This window comes from Mytilus galloprovincialis, chromosome 10 (assembly GCF_965363235.1).
Source record: "Mytilus galloprovincialis chromosome 10, xbMytGall1.hap1.1, whole genome shotgun sequence".
Classification (NCBI taxonomy): Eukaryota; Metazoa; Mollusca; class Bivalvia; order Mytilida; family Mytilidae; genus Mytilus; species Mytilus galloprovincialis.
In genome coordinates this window covers 85,596,847-85,617,893 of record NC_134847.1, presented here as the reverse complement: position 1 = coordinate 85,617,893, position 21,047 = coordinate 85,596,847, and the positions used below count along the sequence as shown (strand labels likewise).

At 31.5% G+C, this 21,047-nt stretch overlaps 1 protein-coding gene across 2 annotated transcripts; it reads right to left on the bottom strand.

Moving 5' to 3' along the window:
* Positions 1-12,870: 12,870 nt before the first annotated feature.
* LOC143049415 (perlucin-like protein) lies at positions 12,871-20,216 on the bottom strand. 2 transcript variants are annotated; one of them, XM_076223062.1, is made up of 6 exons: positions 20,162-20,216; positions 18,739-19,019; positions 16,285-16,358; positions 15,979-16,066; positions 14,019-14,228; positions 12,871-12,964 (listed from the first exon to the last, which is right to left on the bottom strand). In XM_076223062.1, the coding sequence occupies exons 2-6, from the start codon at positions 19,004-19,006 to the stop codon at positions 12,957-12,959; spliced, it is 648 nt and encodes a 215-aa protein (XP_076079177.1). In that variant the 5' UTR covers positions 19,007-19,019; positions 20,162-20,216; the 3' UTR covers positions 12,871-12,956. The 2 variants fall into 2 exon arrangements, with proteins under 2 accessions (XP_076079177.1, XP_076079178.1); XM_076223063.1 differs by lacking the exon at positions 20,162-20,216 and adding an exon at positions 19,663-19,739.
* Positions 20,217-21,047: the final 831 nt, after the last annotated feature.

Below are 21,047 nucleotides of genomic sequence, written 5' to 3'. Positions count from 1 at the left end.
TCACACCGAACAATATGATATAAAGGGCCCAAAGATTACTAGTGTAAAACCACTGAAACGTGAAAACCAACGGTCTAATTTATATAAAAAACGAGAAACGAGAAACACATATAAATTATATAAAAAACAAGAAACGAGAAACATATATAAATAACATAATCAAACGACAAGTACTGTACATCAGACTCCTGACTTAGGACAGGTGCAAACATTTGCAGCGGGGTATTAAACGTTTTAATGGTACCAAACAGGAGTACAACATCACAACATACAAAAACACATGATAAAATATCAATTGGAAGGCTTAACTCAATCAAAAAACGTGAATTAACACACTACATGTGTATGAACGAATAAAGGAGAAGTTCCGGTAAGGACCGATTTTGGCCTCAAATTTCAGGTTCATCTGACGAAAGATTTTGACCACTTTTTAAACACTTAAGTGTCTATTTTATTTGAATTAATTAGTTTATGTGAAAGATTTTAACAGATTTAGTCATTAAAAACGATCCGATTCAAGCTCAAATATGAAAAATCTACCCAATATGCCGACAAATGTCACTTTTCAGATGGTTTTTGGTTAAAATGAAAGTGGCCGCATCCGTGTTCATCCTCAACCTTTATATATTTTATGTATTATCATAAAATACAACTTACATTTCAATATTTTAAAAGGATGAACACGAATGCGGCCACTTTCGTTTTACAGGAAAACCGTCTAAAATTTAACTAAAATGCTAGAATTATGAGGATTTTAGTAATTTAGCATGACTTAATGGTGCTAGTACCGGATATATGTGCATAGTAGTGTCAAAAACAGCCCATATTTATGTAGCAGAAGTATTCTACTGTCCAATAAATAACTAAAGGTTTACATTTCAACCATTTTGTAAAACTGCTATATTTTTGGGGCCAAAAAGGGGTCTTACTGAACCTACTCCTTTGATCTGCGATACCTGAAGCATATATATGGTTAATAAAATATTCAAGGCCAAAAATCAAACAAACAAGTCCAAACAAAGTCATGGCATGACACCACCACGAAATACTCAATAACCCTTAAAAAATAATCACTTTTGAAAAAAAACGGTTTTCATAATATACACAGATAAATGAAAAATAACGTTGTCGTTTTAGGTGTACTACTTCTTTGGATATAAAATTTTCCAGAAAGTTCTGTAAAAAAATACATAATATAACACTAGATACATATGGGGTGAATATCAACAATAAAACTATACAATAAGAGCTACATAAAACTTTCCTGTACAGATTTAAGGAAAATAATCTTGATGTTCATACAAATGTAGTAAAAGGAAGTGAAAATAAGTAGATCTTCCAAATATTCTCAGCAAGTATATAGACAATATCTCTATAAATATAAAATAACAAAAAGCATTACAAATAGTATCAACAGGTCATATTTTACAATAAAAAAAGTTTGTTTGACTTGACGTTCATAATTTTGAAATCTTTTTCTACGTTGTGGTTATAACTATTTTGTTTGCTGTCGAGGACAAATATGATCGGACATAATTAAGTTAATTTATGAAGCCTTCTCTTTTACATAAAATAACATTTATACGGATCATGCGCAGTTAAGTAGATCTCTCTTAACGTGTAAGTAAATGAATGCAATTACACACAATGTGAATAATAAAAAAAAAGCAACATAATTAGAAAAAATAATTTGATTAAAGAACAATATTTGCCCCTACCTTAAGATATCATAATACTTCAGATTATTTTTAACGAATTTATAGACGTTTCGAGAACTTTGACACTTTTCCTCATATGTTAGACTGTGGCTACCCTAAGTGAGCAAGATGAGTTGTCACTTATATGTTATATGCAGTATATCATCTGAAATATATCAGTGTGTTCGATTGCAACCAAGGAACAAATGAAATGCAACCTCACGAGATGCACCCAATTATATCTATATATTATATTTTATTTAAGTAGGTCTTGATTTTTGAAATGAGATTGAACAACGCATATAATTGTTTAAGGGTAAACCGAGTTTGCAAGGGCCATACATGAAGTCTATCAAGATTATTAGTAAAATAATCGCGAAGTTTACCTTTAAACCATTACAACAAAATACAACAATAGACGCCTGATTCTAAACAACAACAAAACAACAACAACAGAAAGCATGCTGGAGAATCCGGCTGCAAATACATATTAGATAACCGCCAATAGTGTAAGAAAACAAATTTATAATGAAAACAAAAATGTCAAAAGAAATTTTGAAATTATTGTTTCCTCGAGCCTCCTTAAGAGTTGGTTATGTTGAAATCGAAAAGACAGCATAGATGAGCAGAATAGATTTGTTTCAGTGTTGTAATGTTCCCTTGGTTGCTGTCATATCACATATGTCTATCTAACAATATAACTGTTAGTTCAAAAGTTATTAAACAACTGCCGATAACTTTGCATGATTTTTTTTGCATAAGAAAGAAAGTTTCGTACCTGGAAATCACAGAAATACCCAATAAGATTCACACAGGTTAAGGTATCCTTAGACGGTAATTAGTTGTGAGCTTGTTGTTGAATAATCTAAGGAATTATTTCCACTGGTTTTTAAAGTGTGTTCATATATTGTACTGTTACGCCACTGTCCCATGTTTCAGGAAGGGTTCGGCGCCAGTACACATTTTTAACCCGCGGCTTTTTGTGTGTGGCTGTCCCAATTTAGAAGCCAGTAATGCAGTGGTTCTTACTCCCTACTATATATCATATTTGTTTATCGTTATTTGTTTTGTACATATAAAGTTAGTTTTCTCGTATGAATATTTTTACATTTTTCATTTCGAGGACTTTTATAGTTGACTATGCGGTAAGGGCTTTGTTCATAGTTGAAGGCCGTACGATGACCGATACTTGTTAAAACTTCTTGGCCAGTTTGTCTCTGGAGGAGAGCTGTCTCATTGACAATCATGCCACATCTTCTTAATGTTAAAATGAATAATTAAATCACATTTCTTTAATCTTGTATGTACAGATTTTAAATGAAATTACTCTACTATACTACACCACCAAGAATTTACTCACGTTTTTTTGGTACATTTCTACCCTCGTATATATATCAGTACTGTTCGGCAAGACAGAAAACTTGTAATGTTATACTATCTGTTTATTCAGTACTTTTTTTGACAGTACTGTTTCAGTACTGATTTTGATAGTACTGTTTCAGTTCAGTACTGATTTTGACAGTATTGTTTCAGTTCAGTAGCGATTTTAACAGTACTGTTTCAGTGCTGATTTTATGAATTTTACTGTATTTAGAAATCTCAACATAAAGAAAAGTTCATGTGAAAAAGTACATCATCGAGGCGGTTAGCGATCAAAACAGATTATACCATAATCTAAATTTGCACATCAGACATGCGACTATATTTATTTTCAATCTAATGTATTGTTTTCAAAAGCGAATAGATGACAGTGTTGAGTTGGAAAAACAACAATATATTATTTGTTTCTTTACGATTTCTTTCGAATTCAAAGTCTGATTGGCACTTTGGTATCTGCCGCCTCTATTTATTTTGGTTAATTTCATACATAAAGAATCAAGATGTCATTTTTCTTGAGAGTTTTACAGCTTGGAAAATAAATCGATCTTCATTTGCATAATTCTGTTTCTTCTCATTGTTTCAACATAGAACATTTTTGAAAGATAACATATTATTACAGGCATCAATGAAGGTAAAATCCTTATCATTTTAGCATTAGTTCAGAAGTTACTTATTGACATGAAATGAAATACTCAATTATATCAGTAAAATTGTTAAGAACATTCTCTCCAGACAAAAAATATAAAAACTAACTCTTGAAGTCCTCATTTGTATTCATCTGATCTTAATCATTAAGAGAAGATCGATCAGTTTAAAAATGTTCGTATGCAGGAACTTATGTTCATTAGATATAAAAGAGGGAGTACTCTGAGGTATATCACATAGGACAACTTTATTCTTTCTACAGAGCACTCCGAGGTATATCACACAGGTAAGATTCTTCATTTTCAAACCCTTGGTTTGGAGATATGATTAAATTATTTATATTACTTAGTACTAATCAGATTGATGTTGAAAATAGTTTGACCTATCTAATGTAAACGTTCAGTGCGATGGAGAGATGAGTATATAGTATAACGTGTTTTAAATAAATAATTGGTTTATTTGTTATGACTGAAAGTTCGGCAATGCAAATGTCTATTGGCTAAAAAAGAGACAAGCGATACTATCACTCAAATAATACCGGAAAAGGATAGTAATGATGACAATAATTGTTTGATAATACTGCTGGTGGACAACTGTAGTTTACAAAACAAAGGTTAAAAATAGCAAAGGAAGATTAAAACTCATTGGTCGAAAACAAACTGACAATGCTATTGCAAAAAAAAAACAAAGCAAAAAGACAAATCGAATACGCAACACAACATAAAAACTGCTCACTGAGCAAGACGAAGTCCACCAAAGACCAGAGGTGATCTCAGGTGCTCAGGACAGATGAACAGATCCGACTCCATATGTGGCACCTGTAATTATTTAATGCTCATGTTAGTACAAACTCGGTAATAAGTATAATTATTAAAAAAACTAAGATTTTTCTTCCTCAGCAATAGATGGTCTTAGCTGTATTTGGCAAAACGTTTAGGAATTTTTGGTCCGCAATGCTCTTCAACTTCGTACTTTTTAGGCCTTTTAACATTTTTAGATTCGAGCGTCAGAGATGAGCTTTTGGTAGACGAAACGCGCGTCTGGTGTAAATAAGAAAGTTTTGATCCTGGTATCTATGATGAGTTTATTTGGGAGGTCACATTTCAACAATTGGAACATTTCTGTCTTCATCTATGAATTAGATATTTTATAACGTTTAATTAACTTGCATGGCGTCTGTACAAATAACTAACAAAGGGATTATTTTCACAATGTTTTCTTTGAAAAGTTTAGAATTGATCATGAACCTAGGTTCAAACTGAATCAGGCAATGACAAATGTTTCGGAGATAATTTTTAGTCACGAACTAGTAGCATCTAAAGTATCCATGTGTAATTACATACCACTGCTTATAAATAATTGTTGGTTTATGGATTCTACTGAAGGTTAATGTAGACAAAAGGTTCTTTATATATTTTTTGTTAATTTCTACAAAGGCGAACTTGTCAAAAGATAAACAGAAGTATACAATTGAAACTTTTTAATACCAAATGCCTGAAAAGGTGAAGTTGAAATCATCCCTTCATAAATTTTACTAACGCCATCACGAATTGTTCGACCGTTATGGAATAACCGTTTCACAGATGATATCGAATATGTTTCTTCCGTCGTAACTACAATCCCGTTCCCTTTCATGAATGTGACCTGCGGAATTAGACTATTTATCGGATGTGTAATAACATGAGCAACAGGACGGTTGCCATATGTTGAGCAGGATCTGCTTACCCTTCCGGAGCACCTGAGATCACCCCTAGTTTGTGGTGGCGTTCGCGTTGTTTATTCTTTAGGTATCTATGTTGTGGCATGTGTACTATTGTTTGTCTGTTTGTCTTTTTCATTTTTAGCCATGGCATTGTCAGTTTATTTACGATTTTTGAGTTTGACTGTCCCTCTGGTATCTTTCGTCCTCTTTTTCACTTCCTTTAATATATATTTGCTAATTAATCTTGTTTACTAAGGCCTTTTTAATTATATAAGACAATGTTTGAAAATGTTTATTATAAAAGTTTGTCTACATATATAACAACTACAACATTAAGACAAAAACGTATCACTAGAACAATTATTTCGATCCATTCTGGTCTTTGCTCGATTAGCTGGAACAACTTATATGGATGAGAGGTTTGAAATTATCTAGATTAACCGAAAGCTTACTAAGTAAAATAATAAACTGAAATAACATTTTTTTATATGATATATATGATATAGTTAAGCAGTAAATCAATATATTGTGAAAGGCTTAAAAAATTGAAACAACACGTTTAATATGACTTTTTGCGTTGAGGCCTGGACTAAGTCGGGTGTGTCTATTTTCTGTATTTTTTGGTCTTTGTATTATGTATTCGGGTTTTGTTTTCTGTAATTAGTTAAGACTTTAGTTTTATCATGTGTATCTGATAAACTTTACTGTTTGCAATAGCATAAATTGATCTAAATTATAAGGAGGTTCTTATCACAAGCAGAAAACCTTAGCCGTATTTGGCACAAAAAATAAAGGCAACAGTAGTATACCGCTGTTCAAAACTCATAAATCCATGGACAAAAAAGAAAATCGGGGTAACAAACTAAAACCGAGGGAAACGCATTAAATATAAGAGAACAACGACATAACACCGAAACGTAACACACACAGAAACGGACCAAGCATCAGACAAAACACCACGAGAATAACAAATATAACATGAAAACCAAATACATGAATTTGGGATAGACAAGTACCGTGCCACGTCTTATCTCAATTTCTCAAAAATAAGAGAAAACACAAACGACTCAACGTTAAAATGTAACACACACAGAAACGAACAATAATATAACAATGGCCATCTTCCTGACTTGGTACAGGACACTTTTAAAGGGGAATAAAAGTGGTGGGTTGAACCTGGTTTTGTGGCATGCCAAACCTCGCACTTTAATGGCAAAGTTAAATATAACATTGAAATGACAACATAATATTACAGGACTACAATACAAATTAATAGAACATATTAGACAAAGAAAAACATGATTAATAGATAACAAAAAGCATCAGGTTTAAAATTCAATACGCCAAAAAACGCGCCTTGTCCACACAAGACTTACGAGTGACGCCCAGATATAAAAGATCGAAAGTGAAAAAAGTACAAAGTTGTACAACACTGAAGATCAAAAGTTGAAAAGGTTTCGCCAAATACGGCATTGTTTTTATGCCCGGGATAAGAACATTCTTATTATATAGAACAATTCATGCTATTGCAAACAGTAAATTTTATCAAATGAATATGAAAGAGATATACATAAAGAAACTGAAGTATAAACTAATTACAGAAAACTAAACCCAAATACATAATGCCCAGATATAAAAGATCGAAAGTGAAAAAGGTACAAAGTTGTACAGCACTGAAGATAAAAAGTTGAAAAGGTTTTGCCAAATACGGCATTGTTTTTATGCCCGGGATAAGAACATCCTTATTATATAGAACTATTCATGCTATTGCAAACAGTAAATTTTAACAAATGAATATGAAAGAGATATACATAATGAAACTGAAGTATTAACTAATTACAGAAAACTAAACCCGAATACATAATGCTATTAAAGTTTAACACAGAATAGACACACCCGAATCAGTCCAGGCCTCAACGTAATTAAAAAAATGTGACGTCACATACGATGGCGAAAAGGCACAAACGTTATGCCACATTTGAATTTATGAAATTTAGAAACTGCATGACGTCACATATGAAAAACTATCAAAGTGAGATAGAATTAGGATTGATTTAAGATTATATTAGAACTAAATACTGATAATTCATTTAAACAAAATGCATATTGCAATACTTATTAATAACAATTAACTGTAATATATATATGTCCAGTTTGTTATGAATCCAACTTCAAACGTAAATAATCGTACAAAATTTAATATAATTAATAAAGGCGGTGATTAATTTTTCTATCCGTAACACCTAAATATAATAAAACCTTTTTCAACTCTTGATCCTTAATGCTGTACAACTTTGTACTTTTTTTGACTTTCGAACTTTTATATCTGGGCGTCACTGGTAAGTCTTGTGTGGACAAGTCGCGTTTTTGTCGTATTGAATTTTAAACCTGATGCCTTTTGATATCTATCAATACAAAAGTCAAAAAGTCTGAAAAGACCAGTTTTTGTCTGAATTTGCATGAATTTTTACTCGACATTCTTGATTTGTCTTAATAATTTAAAAAAAATCTTGACATTGTATGAATTTGTCTCAAAAGGTTCTTGATTTTTCTTGACAAGTGTCTTGACAGTATGAACATTGTCTTAAAATTTCTCGACACTTCCTGTATCATCTGATAAGAGTCTGGATTAGTCTCGACCAATTCTTGACTGTCTTAAATTTGTCTCGATCTGTCTTGACATATTCTTGACATTCTTAATAATGTCTGAATGTGTCTTGACATATTCTTGACATTCTAAATAATGTCTGGATATGTCTCGACACATTCTTGACAGTCTTAAATATATCTTGACACTATCTCAACAGTATAAATTTCGCCTAAAAATGTGAACAGGCTTATTCTGCACTGTTTGTGACATTCTTTTGCTGTTATAAACTTATTATGGCTAAACTAAACTTTGAAGAATCAAGAATTAATTTTGTTTAGTAAGATACCCTTTTGGTGCAACTTAGTTGGAATACCCTGAAAAATCCATGCACTTTGATTTTGATTAATTTTGATTAAACGTTTAATTAATTGTTTTCACTTGGAATATAAGTTGAAGTTGCTGACAAACAGCATTTAGATTTTTGCCATTCGCAAAACTGCCAGTCAAATTTGCTTTACTAAAATAGGTGTCTATAAGGCAGTTTTAAAATGTGACCATGCGTCTCTTTTGGACCCCAAAATTCATCTTTTTGGTTTGTGTGGCTGAAATAATGGGAGAGGGGGGGCTTTCGTGAAGGTCAAAGACTTAGTTCCCATCTTGATTCAAAATTCTTGTTCATTTTCTAAGACAACCAAAAAAACATTTTTTATTTCAATTTGAGTGTTGAATTTTATAAATTTTTAACAAAAATAAATATTTTTGATAACTGACCTTCCGAAAAAGAAAAAAAATGCTAAGATCTATATTATGCATGTCTGTTTGGGCTCCATTTCATAAGACCAATGATTTCTATAGAAAATGGACCCATTATAAATACATTTTTTATTATTCCTGGCGTAGATAATACTTTTCTTTTAATCTTTAGGAAATATTCAATTTTTCAATTCATTTTTTTTCATCAAAATGATGATTTTCATTTTTGTCTATGAACAAACTTATAAAATTGTAGTGGCATGGTCGGTCAATTGATAATTTGTATGGCTTATTACAGGAAAAGCAGTAATTTCTATTTGACAGTTGTGTGTACTCTGGGGGTGTGGAATAGCTTAATTTTATGGGGAACATCCTGTCCATGTGTAATACTTAAAATATATTCCAACAGATGACATTACACAATTTTTCTTCTGTTAAATGAATGATTTGTATATCATCATAATTTGCTATTAATATATAAACCACATTTTGGTACAAGAATTTTTTACCATATAAACATTTAATATTATGAATGTAGAATGAAATATGTCTACAGTATGATTGGTTTTAATCATTTAATTTATAAAATTTAGGAATCAAAATTTGTAATTATTTAAAAACTCAATTTTAAATTGTTTTATATCAACACATTCAAATTTAAATTATTTTAAACATTAGATTTAAACTCAGAACTGTCAAGTAAATTTAAGACACAATTCAAAATGTTCAGAATATGTCAAGACATACTGAGAAAAAATAAGAATGTCGAGAACATGTTGAGAAATTTCAAGACAGTATTTAAAGGTCAAGAATTTGTCAAGAAATTTTAAGACCATATTCAGAATGTCAAGAATATGTCAAGTAATTTTCATACAAACTTGATATAAATGAGATTTTGTTAAGAAAAATTAAGACACAAGTCATACTTTTGGAGAATGTCGAGTAAAAGTTCATGCAAATCAAGACAAAAACTGGTCTTTTCAGACTTTTAGACTTTTGTAGTGTATTATTCATGTGTTTCATTGCCTAATACGTTCTCCTATTTATTTGTATTGTAGTCCTGTAATATTATGTTGTTATTTTAATGTTATATTTAACATTGTCATCAAAGTGCGAGGTTTGGCATGCCACAAAACCAGGTTCAACCGACCATTTTTTCTTTAAAAATGTCCTGTACCAAAGTCAGGAAAATGGCCATTGTTATATCATAGTTCGTTTCTGTGTGTGTAACATTTTACGTTGTGTATCCTTTGTGTCGTTTGTTTTCTCTTATATTTTAGTGTGAATTCACATTACTATAATACGTGTCACGGTACTTTTCTATCCCAAATTCATGTATTTGGTTTTGATGTTATATTTGTTATTCTCATCGGATTTTGTATAATGCTTAGTCCGTTTCTGTGTGTGTTTCATTTTAATGTTGTGTCGTTGTTCTCCTCTTATATTTAATGCGTTTCCCTCAGTTTTGGTTTGTTACCCCGATTTTGTTTTTTATCCATAGATTTACAAGTTTTGAACAACGGTATACTACTGTTGCCTTTATTTAAACAATTGATGCGTCCGAAGCGCTTTTCTGGCTTAACCTTCACCAGGAACGCTCAAAGCCAAACATTTATGAATAATTGATTTTGTTTTTAAAAATTCACTGTTAAATTAACATTATTAGATATATTTGTGCTAATTAATTAAATCGTAATTTCTTAAAAATGACAATTTCCAATATCTTACATTGCCGTTCCATACTGCTTCAAAGTGGGCTGTTTGTTTTATGTGTCTTTATTGGGATGTTTATAAGCTCCTGTTTTAAGGGTTTAATTAACCTAACATCAGCTTGTTTTGTTCTAAAGATGTGTTTAAATTTATTACCAATAGTGGTATTTATAATTTGGATGTGTGATACGGTTGTGACGGCGAAAAGAATCTCCTTTCATCACAGATAATTATATTCCATGTTATAAGTTACTTGTTAACTTTAAGGTAGCCTTGACTTCTATTTCAGCAAATCGACATGTATTATCGATATATTCTTCCTGAATCCATCGAGATGACGATTACAAAGATCATTTTACTTGTTGCTGTACTAGTTTCCAATACTATTGTAGCGATCACGTGGTTATCACCGACCAATAGAACTGCTATAACGGTTCTTCTGTCCATGATTGCTTTTTACGACACATTTACAATGCTTTTCAGTACGTTATGGTCCATTGTTGGATATTTTTTTGTGGTTTTGTCCTACAGCAACGATTGCTATTTAGCGTTTGTGACTTTTAACTTTGCGAGGGTATTTCACGTTCTATCGTCATACACCACAACGTTCCTTGCGGTGCAGCGCTGTGTCATATGTGTCTTTCCGTTTGCTGGACCACGTTATTGTAGAATGAAGTCGACACTTTTATGCGGAATAGTGTCAATCATAGCAGTAGTCCTTGTCATCTGTCCACGCATTTTCATTTCGGGATTGGGTGAATTGAAAGTTTTGACAAACCAAACATCATATTTGTGTGACACAGATTTTATTTTAAGTGATGATGCCTTTCTGGAATATCTGAACGTGGATAACATCCTTCGCTTTCTCACAATCTTCGCACCACAGGCAATAATCATAATTTGTATGATAATATGTGTCGTCACTGTGAATCGCAAGAAAATAGGAGCTGGTCGGTCCTCAGAACAAAAAAATAAAGTGCGAACCACCACAATGCTTATCCTTATCATGTTATCATATGTCCTTGGAGAGTTGCCGAGTTCAATACTCTTCTTCTTTATTTCATTCTATCCAAAGGTTCAAATATGGCTGAAGACGGGTGACGGAATTAAGTTCTGTAATATGTCCTTGACCTTAAGTTATCTCCTCAATATTTGGGTATACATCATAATGTCAAAGCAGTTCAGAGATAGTCTCAGAGAAATATTTTGTAGGGAAAAGAAACAACCCAAGAAAGCACACGCCGACCGGTTAAAAACTCCACCAGCTGCTATGGAAAATATCTATTCTCAAAAGAGTGCTTATAAAGATGACAAAGATTACAAGAAAAAACAAAATGATACTCGTAAAACAATGCTTACTGACGGAGCCTCGAAAGATTTCAGCAACATACATACGATATCTTGATTTTTGACATTAGATTATATTTATTTGTATTTTATTGATGTCGTTTGCTTATACATGTTATAGCTGATATCAAAGTTTGACATTATTTTAAATTGTAATATATGTTTTTAAACTTTATTTTCAAAAAAATTCGTCGGACGCACAATATTCAAAAAGTGTTATTTTATTTTAAAAAAATGTGTTAGATTCTAATTATCGTATTTGTTTTTATTTTTAACTGTATTAAACTAAACATCGGGTTAAAACTTTTATGAACAACACAAAAGATGTGACATGAGGTTTTTGCTGGGTTCGTGTAACTTGAGTTTTCTGTGATGTGTTTTATGTCCTGTTCTTTGTCCCTTTGTTTTACCATGCAGTTTGTATTTGACTTATGAGTTTGAACGACCTTTTGGCAACAAAAATGTCTGATATCTTTCGCCTCTCATTTATAGTTTCAATTAAATTTTTCAAATATGAAAAGAAATTATCCCTGCCAGAAAGATAAATACGGAATTGCAAGGGAAATTCAAAACTTAACGAATAAAAAACAACTGTCATATTTCTGGCCTTATGAGGCATTTCACATGTATTAATATTACCTTGCTTTATAGCTTGATGAATCTATCGCTTGTATGACAGTCGTGCTGAATTTCACTCAAGATCAACAATTTGTTTAATCCTTCTATTTCATGGTATAAGGATTGCTTCTTAAAATTATCGGTCGACATGAATGAAACCTCCGAATACAATCCAACTAATTTGGTCAAAACGATATATTGAAAAAGAAGAAATAGTGAAATTAAGATATCCTATTAAGTTAATTAAAATATTTCCTAATACATTGAAAACAAGTACGGATATGTATTTTCATACAGATCGAATTGGCCATCACGTAACAGCTGTCAAACGTTATATCTTTAAAACCGTAAAATAATTAACTAAACATTCCCGTTGTTTTTTATATTGAAATGAGTATATTTGAATAAGATCTGTAAAGAGAAGACTATAGTTTTTATTTTCATTTTATTATAAATTTATAGCAGTGTCCGGTTTAGTTGTCTTTGTTCTAGTGTTTTTTCTTCAGTGGATCGTTTAAAAACCTGAAAAGTAAAACAAAATAGTAACATACTTAGGAATTCAAAGTAAAGGGAATCGAACAAAAAATAGATATATATAGGCATTATGAAAAATAGATTTGACAAAATACGAACCAAAAACGGCTTGGATTTCTTCATGTTCAACTAAGGGTAAATATCCATATTGTAGACAAAGCTATTAAAATTTCATAAAATGAAGCATGCATTGTTTATTTTTTCACATAGAAAACTAACGAACCAAGTCACTATTAAAAAGAAAACAGTTCATTGTTATAGATCTATTTCCTTTTCTGGATCTAGATTTGTTAACCCATTTTTCACTTTCAGTTATGTAGTAAGTATTGAGATGTTGCATGGTATCAGCAAGATTACGAATGATATAAGTGAAATATAAACCGTATATGGACGACGATGATAATGAAATGCAACATGACCGGTTGCAAAAGATGTCGATAACGATAGACAGTATTAGAGCATAGTCACTTGCCTGAGAATATTTGCTTTTACTCCACTGGTAAAATTAAACACACGCCCAATGCAGTAGTTATAAATTAAATAATTTCAGGATGTTATACATATAATTTTACAAACATTAATCAAATGTTGTCAGTTCGAATGCCTAACTCTCACTGACGTCAAAACTTCAGAAAGTATATTGAAATCAAGGATTCACAAGCTTATAAAATAATAAAAGTAACGAAATTATCGAATGACAATGAAAAATACAATCTGGGTTTGCTCATTGGTGAAGGCACTATTGTGATCTATAGCATCGTATCTATGTCATTAGTTGTCTCGTCGGTAAAAATAAGACATTTTTTTATTTGACATTTCCAGATTTACATTAAGCAGCTAGGTGAATTAACTGCAAGACATAGATGTACGATAAGCTGAACATTGAAATATAACAGTTATAATGTACAGAACTGACTTTATTTTCTTAGACCTTTTCACTTTTTAACACGATCACGTTTAGGCATCATGCATGAGTAATACTTAAAAGCTAAGATTATTAAATACATTTGAAAGACATATTTTCTAAACAAAAAGGCCTTACAGAAATTGCTTTCACAGATGTAGTTTGTCTTGGTATGACAATCGGTGTCATACCAGTCTGTTCTACTAGCATGCAACAGCACACAATTACTGACAGTGCCCTTTGAACCGTAACCCGGAATCCATGCAGTGAACACAGCTTTCATCTGGTCATACGTCCAGCGCCATTCACCTTCTTTAAGATCTATTAGTCCAATCCAATAATAAAGGCCTGCAAGTTAAAACGGAGCACATCTCAAAGTATAAGATATATCTGCAATGACTTTCCCCAGCTGTTCGATGAGGATTAAAACGACAGGCAAGGTTGTTGCAAGGGACATATTGTACTTTTAAAATATAAATAACTTTGGTGTATTTACTGTCTTCTGATTGGTTAAAAGTATTACTTTTATTTCCAATGTTGTCCAATTTTTATGGCGACTCGCCTAATCTGACGTTGTGTATTCATACTCCAACATGTGTGTACGTTGTTATTGTAAATATAAATAATATAAAAAGTTCTTTGAGCCTTATTTTTGATAGCAACTTATTTATGATAAATGGCAATAATCTATTTTGAATTTATTGAACCATCAAATTATTTATTAATTTAATTAATTTTATGGTTCAATAAATTCAAAATAAATAACGGTCATTCATTAAGTAAACAAAATAATCCAGGGCAAGGCAATTGCAATATAGAAAGTATAATCTTACAGTTTGGTCGTTTCAATTATAGCTTTATATATACTTCTTAACATATATGAATAAAAGAAATGTCGGATAAATGGAGTCTATGAATCTGCAACCCAACGACACAAAAGGACATAATAATATGTGTGAATTACGTCAATTTCATTTTCATTTTAACATGAAATGAATGATTTCTAGATAGGTTTTAGCTGCTTAACTGATAAATGCACAAATATCACAAGGAGAGGTATTGACACACGAATAGTAATTTTATATTATATATTAACGGTACATATAGGAGATTAAATTTCCCCGCGTTTCATAGAAAAGAGTCATTAACATTTTCATTTGTTGGAAAATATATGGATAGCCTTCAATTCGTACCAAACAATCGTAGTGTTAAGTTTCTTCTTGCATATTAAAGATATTTCATATTTCTAATTCATATAGTTTTGATTTAATCATAAAAAAATAAACATTCGTTTGAGACTGTCCAAAGTATAGCTCCTGCAATTGTCTTCCGAGTAAACGGTTTTGTTTTATTTGTTTTCCACAACATTTCCAGTCTTTGACGTAGTTTGATCAAGTTAATTCGATTTAGTTGGGTGGGTTCCTGGCCGGCGGGATACTTAATGATATATATTTTCCCATTATATCGTATTAAACTTAAAATAAGGTTTACTAACCTTTCACTATTTACAATTGCAATGGTTCCCTTTGTGTCCTTTTAGATTTTATCAGCTCTTCAGTATTTGTAATATGTTTTTGATTTTCAAAAAGTTTGGCCTAGCAAATCAATTGTCAGACAAAATTTGAAAAATAATTCAAATAAGCATTACTTAAATGTCTTTAAAATATGTAAATAACATATATATCTTAAGACTGAGAAAAGCGATCCCTGAAAAAAACTGAGAGAGTACAACAATCATATTGCTATCAGCGTATTGCTCCCTAAAAGTTGCTTTCCATTGAAAACTATAATCAAGGTACGGAGGACAGAATAATGGCTACCACAAATTGATCATGTGCGTTAGAGTTATGACAACATATATATCAAATAAAGGCCAACCGAGTTATGATGACAAGTGTCTATGATATATTAATAGAGATATCTTCAACTTATAATTTTATCCAAATTATAAAGTTCATACGAATATATATTTTGTATACTCCAGCAACGTTAATATATTTGCATTTGCTAATTGATTAGACTAAACGTTATTTTTATGTTGCATTAACTGAAATTTAGAGTCTTCCAATTTTTAAAAGACACCAGGAAAAGTACTCACCTTTATTTGCTCTATTTGCTTCAATGTTGCTGTTTTCTTTTTTGTCATCAATTTTGACAATATATCCTCCTATTTCTCTACATTTTCTCTGTTTAAGAAAAAAATGTTGGTAGTTAAATGAATATTAATTAAGGCTTCACACAACTTATATGCATTGAAATGTATATCAATTGTTTATTTAAACCAAGTGTAAACTGCTTTGTTTTTATAATTTTAATGATATCGATTGTTTTCGATACTTGAACGATACCTTAACCATACATGTGGTATGAAAACAAACGAATTATTTGTTGAACTGTTACTCACTTCAGCTGTAAACCAGTCTGCTTTTTCGGAACTGTAATAGTAACAATGACCGTCATATTTGTGCCATTTTGTTTCTGAAATTAATACAAACATACATTTGGCATTCTGTCTCATGTCAAATGAAATAATTGGAAAATCTGGACAAAAAATAAAATAACAAAACATCGAACTCCAAGAAAATTCAAATCTAAAACTTCCCTATCATTTGCAAAATCAAACGCTTATACACATCAAGCCAATTGAAAAAGAACTGTCATACTCCTGACATTTTGTTTTATCGTTTGCCTGTAATGAAAAGATGTTAACGTGACTTTAAATGTGTCAGAATAAGTATGCATACTTGCAAATTGCAATTGAAGGAAGACTCTCTCATTGAAAAGGATCTTTATCTTCTATTTATTTCTTACTATCTAAAAATCAGTTTGTTCATTCCTATCAATTTGTCTATGGATAAACAATCGTTATTCGTCGTCGTCGTCCGTCGTCGTTGTTAACTTTTACAAAATGCATCTCCTCTGAAACTACTTGGCCCAAAGATAACAAAATTTAGCCACAATCATCATTCTGTTAACTTGTTTAAAAGAATGTGTCAGATGACTCGGCCAACCAACCAAGATGGTCGCCATGGCTAAAATTAGAACATAGTGCTAAAATGTAGATTTGGGCTAATATCTTTGAAACCAAAGCATTTAGAGCAAATCTGACACGTGGTAAAATTGTTTATCAGGTGAAGATGTATCTGTCCTGATATTTTCAGACGAATCGGACAACCCTTTGTTTGGTTGCTGCCCCTGAATTGATAATTTTCATGAAATTTTGCAATTTTTGGTTACTATCTTGAATATTATCAGAGATAAAGATAAACTGTAAACATCACTAATGTTTTTTTTTTAATTTAAAGGCAATTAATTACTCCTTATGGGGTCAGTTGATCATTTTGGACATGCTGACTATCGTCAATGTGTTTGTATTGGCTTTCATTTTCTGGTGGTTTGTTTTGTACATGCGACTTTTTGTATTTCTTTTGTTCTTATAACGTGACTCTGTACCTTAAAAGATCCCGTCAGAATGATGTTGTTCTATAATATGTCATTATGATATATTTCTATTATAAATTACAATATACGTTGAACCACAAACGTAAAAATCATTCAATCGCGTAGTGGAATTAACTATTTTTGGATTCTTATAAATTCTATATATAACTTTTGGACTAGTTAAAATCTCGGTCTATTTCTGAAATTTATTCTTACATACTTTTGATTTTTTAACCCTGTATGCTAACATTCCTATGTAAATTTTATAATTGTTTGTATGCACATTGAACGACAAATTTATGTGACGTATAGAATTTTCTGACGTCAGACACTCAAATCAATGAATGTGTTCGTAGATAGTAGATGTTTTTGTGTTTTGTTAGATTGTTCCTTTTAAAATTGTTATATGATGATGACTGATGTACCCATATTTTGACTATTATATTTATTGTGTCTGTTTATTTAACGCATCAATGTAAATATGTCGGAAATTGATGAGACTGTCATTAAAGAGAGAGGGTTAGCGCTATAGAACCAGGTTTAATCCACCATTTTCTACATTTGAAAATGCTTGTACCAAGTCAGGAATATGACAGTTCTTGTCCATTCGTTTTTGATGCGTTTTGTTGTTTGATTTTGCCATGTGATTATGGACTTTCCGAATTGATTTTCCGCTAAGTTTAGTATTTTTTGTGATTTTACTTTTTATATGTAGATCTTACTTCACTGAACATTATTGCCGTTAACAGTTTATCTCTATCTGTAATAATATTCAAGATAATAACAAAGACTGCAAAATTCTTATAGCTAATAATTTAGGGCAGCAACCTAACAAAGCTTGACAGTTTCGTCTGAAAATTTCAGGACAGATAGGTTTTTCCGGATGAACATTTTACCAAGTTTCAATTTTGCTCTAAATGCTTTATTTTTAGAGATATAAGCCTAAAACTGCATTTTACCCCTATGCTCTATTTTTGACCATTGCGGCCATGTTGGTTAGCTGGTGGGATCATCGGACACATTTTTTAAACTAGATCCCCCAGTGATGATTTTGGCAAAGTTTGGTAAAAGTTGGTCCATTAGTTTCAGAGGAGAAGATTTTTGTCAAAGTTAACGACGGACGACAGACGACGGACGACAGACGACGAACGAGGGACGACGACGGACGCCAAGTGATGAGAAAAGCACACTTGACCTTTTAGGTCCGGTGAGCTACAAATGTGTCCGATGACCTGCATGTCAACCAACATGGCAGACATGGCTAAAAATAGAACATAGGGGGTGGCATTTTTGACTTGTATCTCTGAAACTAGAGCAAAAGTATACAGGTTGCATTATTTCATGCATCAATTGTAAATAAATATCACGCGAGCGACACAAGCTCTTTGGAGCCTCTACTTTTAAAATGTGTACTTACTTCGAAAATCTTTTCCAAGGACTTTAAAATCAGTGTCTAGTTTCTTGATCTTTTGTCCCATAGTGTTAATAGTTTCTTTAAACATGTTTAGTGTCTTTTTATTGTCGTTTTCAAGTTTGTTGAGAACTTTTCCGATATTTTCCTGTACATCCGTCAAGGCTTGTCTTGATTTGTCAAAATCTTCCTTAGACTCATTCGAAAGACAAGTTTGACCAGAAGCATGTTTGATGACAACAACTAGCAAAGTAAACTGGACTACGAACAACATACTATAGAACAACCTATAAAGGAATATGATTATCTAATGTGTATCTGAATTTATTTTAAAAAGTTTATGCATTTATTGCTATTTGTGTATTCGTGTGAATGCCTATGTAAGTTTATAGAGTACAATCTGATTACAAGACTTACTTTCTAACCATAAGCATCACGATTGCCAAGTTGCTTGATTTCTTTTCCTACTGCAGTGTCAATTAATATATGTAACATTAATAAAAAGGTACAGAGGAGTGGTAAAAATATGAACTCGAATAAACGAAGATGTTTGATAAAGGTCAATCAAACTACAACCTAACGACATAAATAAAAGGTATTAAGAAGACAGCATAAAGTCAGGTCTGTTTATAACTTGTCAAGCTCTGAAACGTTTTAAATCAATATAAATTAAAAAAGCTCATCAAAGATACCAAGCTCTTAGCATTATACACAAAATACTATTGATTGAAGAAGCAAAAGTAAGTACAAAATTGAAGAACATTGAGGGCCAATATGTCCGAAATGTTTTACGGAATACAGCGTATACAAATAACTTCCAAGTACCAAAATTCACCTAGTACCCAAATTGCACACATTTTGCAAAAATAGTTGCGAAAATCTGACAAGTTTCCCATGTTTCCTTCGGGAAGAAAAAGATGCACATTTTACCATCCTTTTCTGATTATCTACTTTCTGTTTTATAGGACAAAATTAAATACTGATTTAGCAGGCACACTATAAGTAAAAGAAAACATTTTGCTCAATATTTAAATTTATTTCTTGATTAACAACATTTAGAAATATTTCTTCAAAAAGCTTCAAACTTATTCTTCGTTTCGTCGGAAACAAAAATAAAGATATTTTGTTTGACGGTTAATTACTTGAAGTTTAACTAATTTTTGGCAGAAGATCATGTAACACCAAAATGATTCATTTCTACAAATAAAATAAAGTATAATTAAGATTATCTTACTTGTTATTCTTTATATTCAATTTAATGTTACATGTACAAAGTATCCCTTTTGATAACAATAATTAATTTTAAAGTATTACACAATGAAATCTAGATTTAAAATTATTTCCAGGTATAATATATTCTGATAAAAGTTTAATTTTACCGCTGAATATATAAATATGTTTTTAGATAATTGTATTGCGAAGCTTTTACCTTTTTAGTTTCTTGAGCTACGACCACCAGATCTCAGAATGATTTTTTAACGTAATGAAAACTTATATATAAATAACACTTATTAACTGCGCATTTCAAAAAAGCTACGGCAGCTGAGACACGCTATTGTTGACCTTTACAAAGAAGGAAGATAGTTGATTTCAATTTCAGTTTCATATTACAAAATTTGGTATTTACCTTGTACATACTGTCGGAATAAAAAGAAAAAGAAATCAATCATTAGGTAAAACTATATATTGTTTTAGTGATATCTCCGTTATACTTAATTTTATATTTCCGTAACACATATACTCTAATCAATTTAACCGAGTGAATGTTTTTTTCCTCTAAAATCGGTCCTTTTATTGATCTCATCTTTTACCAATATATTAATTGATCTAATGGAAACCATGCGAGCATGTGCTATAACCTATTTTGTCACATGGATATAAACAGATGTGGTATGATGGCCAATGAGACAACTCTGCATCGAAGTCAAAATTTGTGAAAACAAACCATTATAGGTCAAAGTACGGTCTTCAAGACGAAGTCTTGGCTCGCACCGAACAGCAAGCTATAAAGGCACACAACATACCTATATATCCATTGTGTTGGTATTGTTTGAATGCAGAAAGTTCAGAGTTAGACTGAATATAAAAAAGGTCTGCACAATGAATTAAGTACGTCTAAATTGTGCACTCAAACAAACTTTTATCTTACCTCCTATACATTTCTAGGAATATGATTGGTTAAAAGCGCCCTCGTGGAAACCGTGTATATTTGATATTAGGTTAGTTGGGAGGCGGGGCTTATTTCATACACGGTTAGTAGTGGAGTAATGTCCCTTTATATTCCATATAAGGTAATAAGGAGGCGTGACTTATTT

Excerpts from the sequence above, each read along its gene's own strand:
- LOC143049415 (XM_076223062.1), bottom strand. The coding sequence starts at position 19,006 with ATGTTGTTCGTAGTCCAGTTTACTTTGCTAGTTGTTGTCATCAAACAT. Across the intron at positions 16,359-18,738 it reads CCTTGGAAAAGATTTTCGAA|AAACAAAATGGCACAAATAT; the intron begins GTAAGTACACAT and ends TATTAATTTCAG. Across the intron at positions 16,067-16,284 it reads CAGACTGGTTTACAGCTGAA|AGAAAATGTAGAGAAATAGG; the intron begins GTGAGTAACAGT and ends TTTCTTAAACAG.